The sequence below is a fragment of the Cyrtonyx montezumae genome, unplaced genomic scaffold (genome assembly GCF_038088225.1).
Source record: "Cyrtonyx montezumae isolate F1298 unplaced genomic scaffold, pur_monq_1.0 scaffold_1, whole genome shotgun sequence".
Taxonomy (NCBI): Eukaryota; Metazoa; Chordata; class Aves; order Galliformes; family Odontophoridae; genus Cyrtonyx; species Cyrtonyx montezumae.
The window spans coordinates 12,248,826-12,259,375 of record NW_027071825.1 but is presented as its reverse complement, the minus strand read 5'-3'; the positions used below and the strand labels follow the sequence as shown (position 1 = coordinate 12,259,375).

Genomic DNA, 10,550 nt, shown 5'->3' with positions numbered 1-10,550 from the left:
TTTAATATTGCTTTTTGCTGACTCCACTTACTTTATATAAAAACAATGCACAGCTGTAAGAAGAAATAAAATCAGAATCTGTTTTTTATTTTCTAGTCCAACTCAAGTGATTAAGAAGGGCGACGGGATATGAAATCTTAATCTAGAAATTATTTACTTTTCAAAAATGTTTGCATTTTCTTCCCTCTCTTCTTGTGATCGCTTTCCTCTCCAAGTGTGGTTTTATTATCTCAAAATGAAAGCAATGCCATGTTCCTTCAGATAACATACATTCTGTTTTCCACATCTTTTCCCAATGTCTGTCTGACAGCCATTGTCTACACCAAATCTAGAGATGCTGGTACTGTTAGGGCTGAGAACATGCAAAAATATGATTTTGCTCTTACACAGCAACCTTTTACCCAAGAATCTTGAAACATTTTTTAAGTATCAGTTAATTATGTCTCTGGTGAGCTAATTATAAAGGGAGTTAATAACTGTTAGGCCTCCTGCCTAAAACTCATAAAAATATTTAGAACCTAAATATTCCAAGTTGGGTGTTTCCAAACAAAGGATTTATTGCATTATATCTTACGGGTTGCGGTGGGCTTTTTTTGACATATATATGCTTCCCCTCTGCTCTCAACTCTTTTCATTTCCCATTCCTTCTATGACCATTTTCCTTTTATCCTTCACTGAAGCATCCCTAAGACATGGAAACAGCCTCCATTCTCAGTCTGGAACACAGAAGGAGAGCAAGAAACCTGATCCCACCTAGCTGCCCCCTTCAATTCATTCTCACCTGTCCATCTCTCCTCTATGAGCTTCCCTCTCTGCAGCAGATCTACTCTGTATGGAACCACTGGACAAAGGGAACCAGAGCTAATTTAGAGCATCTCTTCATTAGGGTAGGTAGTGGTCAGGGGATTCCAGTTCCTCCGGTTAAGAGCACTTACCTATTGTTTCGCTGAGGGAGGCAAATGCTTGAAAACAAGTAGTCATGCTGGTATACTTACTAAACTGTCCCCATTACCAGCTGTCTACAGTTAATGTAGGTGTGCTGACATTCACAATGAAATTAAGTTTTAGATCTGACTTAACTTTGTTATGTACAAGCGCTCGCAGCATAACCCCTGCCTATCACAGGAGTTTTATCTGGCAGCTTAATAGGACCTCATGAGAGGTCTTTGCCTTGATCTGAGAGAATGTTTCCAAGCTGAGATGGGCTGATATTGTAAAAGATCCTTTGTTTGTGGTGCTACAGGCAGGATTTAATTCATAAGCACATAAAGGACTTTTGGCTGTGAATTCAAAATCATACATACCGCATCACCAATGCTAAACAGTACGCCTTCTGTAATAGTTTTCTTCCCAAAGTCTCTTAAAATTCTAGAGCCCAGGCTGGAAACACTGCATCCATTTTAAAGTCATCCAGGCCAAAGAGCAGTTAATGACTCTCTGAAGCACACACAGCAAGAATTGTTTTTGATCCTAGGCTCTTCCTTAAACTTCTTCAAAATACTCCTTGAAATGTATTTGTCTCTATCTTTCAAGAAATATATATGGTATTTTTAGGGACTTAGGGAGCACACATTTATGTTTTCAGTAACTTACTTTCTTTTGAAGGGCACAATGAAAGATGAAAATAAACATTCCTTGGAAAGCATTAAATACTGTGAAGAGATACGTCATCACAACTGTTCCCTCATTGATAAACAGCAGGCCAAATGACCACGTTAGGCCAAGGAGACACAGGAGAGCAAATGCACCCAGGACCCAGGATCTGTAAAAGAAAATTAATTTTACTAACATTACTTATAAGGTTGCATGTTGCCAAATCCAATATTAACATTTCAGTTTCTTCAGTTGACTTTTACTAGGTTCATATTCAATTGTAAAAATTCCTTGGGTTTAACCTTTCATCTATTAAAGAAAGAACAATTCCATTTGGTACTTTTAGTCTCCAGTGAAAACAGCAAGAGTAGATATGACCTTTTTCTTTCTCAAGAACTGCATAGGATGTCAAAAATACTTTGAAATGTTGAAGTATAGTGCAAAACCCAAGTATTCCATTGCCTTATCTGCTATTACAAAAGAGATCGATAAATCTGGCTCAGCCACTAATCACAGCATAGATTTTAAACAGTGGTGCTGCTATATGACACCAAATAATGTAACACAAATGTACAAAGGTTAAACAGCAGATTAAAAGCCTAGAGCCCAAATCTTTAATGCTCTGATAAACTCAGCTAAACTGAAGCTAGATGATCTAACTTCTGCATGAAGAAATTGCTGAAATGTGGCAAAAATATGGATATTGCTCTATAGAATAGTGTAAAAAAGATTCAATCATGAATAGGTTAAGGAAAAGGAACTGTAGAGAACAGCACAGAATGAAAGGGAAAGGGAATTTAGTCAGTGAATTCCACATCTAACTAATGATCTTACTTGATAAATGGCTTATTATCTTCATAGCTAGAAAGCATTATAAGCAGAAAAGAGAAACAAAATTATTAGACAGAATTGAAACAGAAATTAATAAGAGCATTTTTAATTGTCTATAAAAATTAGTCAAAATTAGGAAATTCAAAATGCAGAGGCAAGCAATTTAAAATTATAAAGGCATATAATAGTTAAAAATTCTTTAGCAAATCAGGTATCTCAAAACTTGTTAATTAAAATTAAGGGCAATCCACAATATTGACCGAGTTTGTAAAGTTAAAAGTCATGCCAGAAATTTGTTAAGGTAGGGTTCTATCTTACCCAGGTAAGTCCGTATTATAGTAGCCATCACAAACACGGTAATTACTGGTGTGGATGAGAAGACAGAAAGAGGAAAAGGAAGAAAAGAGAGAGATGCTAGAGATTAGCTCTCTCTCTCTCATCATGCAACATGCAATGAAGCTGATACTGACCTATCCATAACATCTAGTCACAATGTTAGCCTTAGTGAAAATCTCTCTTTGCCATTTTCAACATTCAAAGCAAATCTCTAAGACCCTTTCACATCCAACCCTTTTATTATTATACAGTTGCACCATCCCTTCAGTGTTGATAACAAAAGCCTTCAGTACAACATAAAGATATATGCTAAAAAGGCTATCTAAAGAAGCAAGAACTGACAAAACCTCGTTAATTATAAAACACTTGCTTTACTCTGCAAAAAGGATACTGCAGCACAACACCAAGACAAAGTAAACATTTGTTAAATTAGCATGAAAACAGCAGATAATCTTCAAGTTAACAATAATAATAGAGTCAATTCTCTTGGGAGAACAGGATTACAAGTAGAAACTGCTCAGAATCCTTAAATCAAAAAGTCATTTAACAAAACAAACTTAATATAATCGTATCAGTCATGCAAACAGGAACATCATTTTTGAACTGCATTTTAAATGCAAATGAAATTACTACAGTGCAGTGGTATTTCCATGAAACAGTTTCTTGGCACTAGTTCCAGGCTGAAATTATCTAATTTTGACCAGCATTTGTGACATTACGGAAACCATGTGACGAAAGCGGGATTGGTTCAGTTTGCTTCTAATTGACATCTGCAGTTGCTGGGAGAGAATGGCATGTGCTACTAATGGAGAGTAGCTTTCAATCAGTTCAGCAATCAGAAAATAATCATAGTTCTCATACTTGAACACAAAGCACTTACTTAATGTTTTCCAACCTGCTAGAGTCTGGTTTCAAAGTGTTTGAGTGCTTCACCATTTTGCACAATGTGATCACCAAGAAGATAAGATTCAGCTGTCAAAACAGATAAGAATGAAATTAAACTACTTCAAGCAAAAGGTTGAATAATAATGATGTTACAGACTAAACAAAACCTCCATAGTTTATTTTCTAATATGTAGAGAAATGGAGTAACTTTATCAGACAGTAAAAAGTGATTGCAAATACAGATGAGGGGCAAAAACGTTCTAAGTTATTGTTTCACTACATTTTGCTGAATTGACCACAGCACTGTGAACCAGCCATATTCAGCTCATGTTCAACATATGTCAGTGTCCATCTAGCTCCATCTATATTCCAGAATGCTACGTTCAACCCCTGTTCACTTCCACCTCTCAGCTCTGGCACTATTTTCCATCTGTGCTACACTAGTTGCCTTTTCACCATCGCATTCTGCTCCTGGAAGGCTTTTCGTCTTTGCTGGTTTCACCCTTTTTTTTTTAAATTCCCTTTTTATTCTCACAAATCCCACTGTTGTCTTGGAAAGAGCTAAAATGTAACTGAAAAAAAAAAAAAAACCAACAACCAGAAAAGAAAAAGAAACGTAAAGACTTAGCAAATGCATCAAATTTAACAGTGCCATAGACATACGCTGTAGGAGTACTCTCCCTACTGTCCTCTCTCTTGTTCTGTCGAAGCGAGACTGCATGCCACTTGAAGGAAATGACTGTGTTGTCTTATTCTTGTGTGACATATAGGTAACACCAGGGAATATACTGAAAAATATTTTTTTCTATTTTTCTATTTTTATTTCACAAATCTATTTTGAAATGGAATCTCAGATAACAAAGGCACTAGGTGCCTTTCTGCTACTGATTTCAAAACATGTGAAGAACACCGGAAACCCAAATACAAGGAGGTCTGTGCAGAATGGATTGAAACTTTGTAAACAGTTTCAGTAATTAGCGTGTTGTTCTCTGTCATGCAAGCAATTCAAATAAAACTCTGTGTTTGAAAGCAGAGCCATGTCCCTTCATGAAAAAGAAAACACAGCCCTATCTTTTAGTACAACAGTACACAAGAAATACATAAATCAAAAACTAACAGAAGAGGAGAATATGAGAATATGCTTGGACATATTAGATAGATAGGGATTATAACTCCGTTCTTTGATTTTTCCCTATGTATCTTCAAATGGTGACTGATGGGAGAATCAAGTTCCTGCTTCTAATTTGGGGAGCCTTTGGGTTGAGACATCAAAATCCTCACTGTTTGTAACACTGGGTTCATACCAGAAGTGTTCTACAGTTGTGCCTAAACAGTCAGAAATCTAATTGAAATCCTAATAAAGAGAATAACTTAACAATAAACAGGAGTATTTTGAAGACTTTGATCCCCGTCTGTTTAATAAAATCATTTATTTCAGAAATAATTTCTACTGCTAAGGGCAACCATGCTATCACTGCTGCTGCAGCCTCAAAATCAGAATGGACACTGTGCTCCCTACTGTAGATCTCAACACCAGAGCAGTGTTTGTCAGCTTTTGATCTTATCAGTCCTGATGCAAAATAAAATGTTTTTACAATTGCATCTTGACTTTCATACAAAGGCATATGTGATACAAATAACAAAAATAAGCTTTTACAACTTACTTCTCAGTGTTTCAAGAACTGACAGAAAATTTGCAAACTTTACATACATAGTGTAGGCTAACCACGACTGCCACTGCTTCAAATAAAAGTTTCAGTGTCTCATGTCTGTGGCAACTGTCTTTTAAAAACCTTGAGTTATGACTAACGAGTTGAGAAACATTTCTTTACATCACTGTGATAATTTAGTTTCTCTTATCTGCATTTCCACTGGGCAGCCTTAAGTTACTTGGCTGACTAAGCAAGTTGCTCCTGTCTCTGGCTTTTGTAGCAGAAACGAGAGTGGGCTCTGGCTTCAGTTCCATGCCTTGTCAGGCAGATTTCATTGTTCTGTATTTGAAAAAGTTATTTGCATGTTTTGGTAGCTAGCGTAAGATGAGCTCCTCCAGCTTGCTTAAGAAAGGTAACTTCAATTTACTTTTTGTGAAAACAAATTAAGTGCAAAAGAGATGCTCCAATGCCAATGCTAGCATGGAAATTAACTTCAGTTGCAATCTGTGCCTCTGGGATTGCACAATCTAGTTCAGAGCAGCATTTACATGACAGCTCCTTGCCTAAGGAAGCATCCTGCATTGTAGCAGTGATGTGGTCAAAAACTCATAGTGTCAACTAAGTCCTTAATTTACCACCTTACAAAACATGAAGCTTTTATCCTCTGATTTTTTTGTAGGAGTGTAGTATTGGTCTGACACATGAAAAACAATAGCTTGTAGTTAGATACGGAGGCTCCTTTGGTGACCTACCAGCCGGCATGGCTCTACCCCAGAACTTTATCCAAGATCCAGGGTATTAAGGTTTTACGTAGCTACTAAGCTCTGTTACATACAGTTATTCTGTAGTTCAGCAAGGACATATAAACACAGTTTCTTACTACATGTTTTAATTCTAATTTAGGAAATAGCACCTCCAAAACAGCCAACAGAAAACAAAATTCTGAAAATAATTCACAATAGCTGAAGGACCCTTCTTAAGAAAACAGACAAATAGAAAAAAAAGAAAAGAAAAATATTGTACTTTGAAGACAAAGTAACTATGACAACAGAGCATATGATACTTGTTACTCCATCACTGTGAAATATTGCATAGTTTCAGCAGTCAAAGACCATCATTAGCCACTTATTCAAACACACTGGCATCCTTCAGAACATTGTGTCATTACCAAAAGCCTGTTCTGCCTGCTTACAAAAACTGCAACCAAATCTGCTATAAATGCAGTCACTTTTGGCATCTTTGCTGCTTTTCATCTAGAAATTGATTGTTTTGGAAGAACTCACGAGTTTTGGGCATCCTGCCATATTATTACACCCGACACTAAGCAGTGAGATAAGGGAACTTGTTGGGAGTGTAATTACTTCTAGAAGGAACAGCTAAATCATTTTTCTTGGTGAGAAATACATGTGGGGGGAAAGTCTGTACAAAAAGGAAACGTATTTAGCACTTTCACATTCATTTGTACTGAATTTGTGTAAGAAAAGCTTTTCCAGCCCTGAGTAAGCTGCACTGAGCTCAGAGCTGCACCTGTTTGGAGCACAAGGTTGGACCACAGATCACCTAAAGTCCCTTCCAACATGTATTATTCCATGCACGTGTGATTACTGAACTATTGCTAATCTAAGCAAATAAACTCATAGATGTTTGCCAAGCTTGACAGACAGGCCTGGGTAAAACACCATTATATAAGAGGAGCATTCACCACAAACACATAGTACTCTAGGGCCAGATAAAGGTCTATATGAACAGCAAGATGGGATTTGAAAGAAACCTTGTGAGGTTAAACATGGGCTGCAGTGATGACTTTATCTTACTCCCATTACACAACGGGCTCCTGATGGCCTAGGCCTCATCCCGACAACTGTGAGGCATCCATTCAAGATGAACCAAAATCTCCACACCAAAAACACTGCTCTTTAGTGGAAACCAAAATAAATACATCATGTAAATGCACACACAATGACAGTATACACATTTGAATTGTTTATATTAGGATTTTGCTGTAAATTTTAAAATATATTACTGTGAGACACAGAATACTGGATTATAGAGTTAGTTTAATCTATACACATACATTTTAGAAATGTATGTGAAAGTAGGAAAGAAAGAACATGAGCACCTTTTAAATTACCAGCTCCTACCTAACTCTTGATATGGCAAATGTAATTGGATAGAATTAAGCAGAAGAAAGACAATTAAATACATATTAAGCAAAGTTAAAATGTAACTACTTTAAAATATGAAAACTGTAGAATTTTTATGGAAATAATCCAAAGCAGTACCATGGAAGATTATGTTTCTTTCATATCCAACACAAAACAATGCCAGTTCTGGTCCAGAAATCAGAAGGTACTGGATATGATAAATGATACAGGGAGAATTTGGCTTTGGCACCTGAGATCTATGTAATTTTAAGAGTGAATGTCTTCAAGTCAAATTAATTTTCAAAAGAAGCGGATGAAGTATCTGTGCAGAAGACTAATGGGTTGGAATTAGTCTCAGGTACAACTGAATAGTAGACAAAGAAACCTTTGCAATAATCATGATGAAATTCCCTGTAAACAACAGATAAACACTATCAAATGGCTACTACAAAAATATACTTATGTATTGTTTATACATAAGCTTATAAATATGATCTGTTCTTAAATGTAGCACTAGATATGTGTGCATCTGTATGTATGCATCCAGATTTTGGTCTCACATATTCCCATGTAAACGAAACAGGACATTCTAGGAATTTCTGCTTAAATAGCCTTTGGTAGCCTAATATATTGGCCCCATCTGTGAGAAGCATACTGTAGTAGTTTCAGCTGAACTGAAGTCAAACCAACTTCATTTCACGGATATGAACGAACATGGATCTACATAGAAATCAAAATATTTCAGCTTTTCTGACCACAGATTACAGGAGAGCACAGTTTGTTTTATAGCCATCAACTTGCTCAATTGAATCACGTCTGCCTGAGCTTAGCAACTTAAAATTCATTCCACACAGCCTGCAGTGCTGACATGGATATGATTAGACAGAAGAACAGAAACACCACTCTGAAGTAACCTAGCTGAACTGCACATGTTCTGACCCTTTTTGAACTCCCTGGAGCTTTTGTTACCTGGCAAATGCAGCTCTAAAACTGCTCTTGTATCTCCAGATCTTTGCTCTTAGCCATGCAGAAGCCTATTTCTCTCTGGGACTGGCAGCGAGAGAGGTGCTCTCTGAAGAAGGCTTCCAAATGAGCGTGCAAGCTGAACTCTCACTGAACTGAATTAATTATTAAAGATGCAGATGGAGCTGTCCAAATGATAAGAACAGCTCCTGACGTGTCATGATCCAAGCTTTCATTAAACCATTTCAGGCATACTAATGGTTTCCCACTGCTCATTACTTACATGTTCTTTTCTCATAGATATAATAACCCTGGTGCCCAAAGGCATGGCAGGCTATGGAACTAGTGAAGTTGGAAGTTCCTCAGAAGAGACACTGAGGAACTCCATACTTCCCCTTAACCTTACTTCTCTTACCCTCATTTTGTCCAAACCTACATACAGATACAAGTGCAATTGCTTATAAACTCATAGAAAATTATGTAAATTAGAGTAGTAAGCAAGACTGTCAAAAAAGAGTTTAGATTAATATGTTAAAAAAGCTTACTAAGATGAAATTCTCTCATGCTACAAAGTACAGTGCTGTACATCTCAGGTTTGTCTTCGTTTACACTGCCCCAAACATATTATTTTTCAGCCATTACGCTTCTCACACTTCTTCCAGTCTCTTTCTTTCTCAGTTGGGACGATTAGAGGGCAAAGCAATTGCTAGAGAAGAATTACTCCCAGGAACTGTGCTGTGATTGCTACCTGCTGTTTCATATTTTTGAAGTTGGGAATACTGCTCCCAAAGGCCTTTTGCGTCTCAGTCTAAATGATTTGCTGGAGGATAATAATGTCATGGCCAGTAAATAATAGTGAACTATGTCTGTACATGGTCAATATGATTAAATGTCCTTCACCTCTATTCTCACTCTGACCTGGTTATGAGGAAGTGAAAAAGCCGTGAGCAATGCCCAAAGCTTCCCATATGAAATGTTATTTTAAAGCAAGAGAGAAATAGAGGTGACTTAGCAAAATACTTGCAGTAACAATGAAATAAAAAGCAAGACACAGAAAGTGAAATTCTCATCACACAATCAGACTTGAGGTAACTGAACTACTGTTCAGTTACAGGAAAAACTACAAACAATTTTCTACTAAGGATTACAACAACTGCAATGAACAACTTTGTTCTGAAAAATATCTCCTATCATTGAAAATAGTAACTATGTACTTCAATTGTAATTGTAGGTTTCATTTTTAACAAGCATCCATTATACTAATACTTTGTTTAATTTAAATGTATTTAGAATAAACTCTGTATAATTATTATAATGGTCTAGACTTCAATCTTGTAAATATTTCAATGTATCTAATTCATTTCATACATTCATCAAAACCTATTTGTCTGAAAATATGCTGTAGCAGAAATACTAAGTCATGGCCTGATTGAGCACCTGGTGAAAAGGCAGGGCCAACCCAGGGCAGCTCAGGTACACGCAATACAGCTAAGTGACTGGAAAGGGTGGATCCAGGATCCACCCCTTCCAGACTTTGTTTAATGGTTGCCAGTGGCAGCAAGGGTTATCTTGCTGGAGATCACTGCATACCTGTGGCCTTCTAAAGATAAACAACTTCTTTCCTTTACTTCTGTGCCCACGACTATTGCGTTTGAGCAAATCCTCACTTGCTGAAGCCTACTTGCTACTCTGCTGGCATTGCTGCAGTATTACATATGCCAATGAACTGAACTTTCCACACTGCACAATTATGCTTTCTTAAAATGCCTACTCAAGGGTTAAAATAATTTTTGATGTGAGCAGAAAGTAAGACTGACCTAAATACACATAGGCTTATTTCAATATTGAAGACAGTAGGAGGGAATAAAGAACTTATGAAAGATTGGCTAGGTACGTTTTTAATAGAAATCTCCATTATCAAAATATCAGTTTATTTTTACATGGAGAAGTAAACTGTAATCTACAAAAATGTTCAAACACTATACCGTCTGGCATACAAATCTATGAAAAGTCAAAATCTTTAAAATTACACTGGATGCATGCCCTTCACAGCTCCACTGCTGTATAAAGGCAGGGAAACAGGTTATTTAGACTCTCAAAAGTATTAAAACAAAATTAATTAATCCCTTCAAACTATCAGTAGTTA

The 10,550-nt window shown here is 36.7% G+C and overlaps 1 protein-coding gene across 9 annotated transcripts in view; it reads right to left on the bottom strand.

Annotated features, from left to right (window-relative positions):
* Positions 1 to 10,550, bottom strand: part of ADGRL2 (adhesion G protein-coupled receptor L2) — a 172,399-nt gene that overhangs the window by 10,432 nt on the left and 151,417 nt on the right. For all 9 annotated transcript variants that reach the window (XM_065740777.1, XM_065740840.1, XM_065740769.1 and 6 more), the window contains 2 exons: positions 3,641 to 3,732; positions 1,594 to 1,762 (listed from right to left, as the gene is read on the bottom strand). In XM_065740777.1, coding sequence (XP_065596849.1) covers positions 1,594 to 1,762; positions 3,641 to 3,732 — 261 coding nt within the window. The remainder of the gene's footprint in view (positions 1 to 1,593; positions 1,763 to 3,640; positions 3,733 to 10,550) is intronic.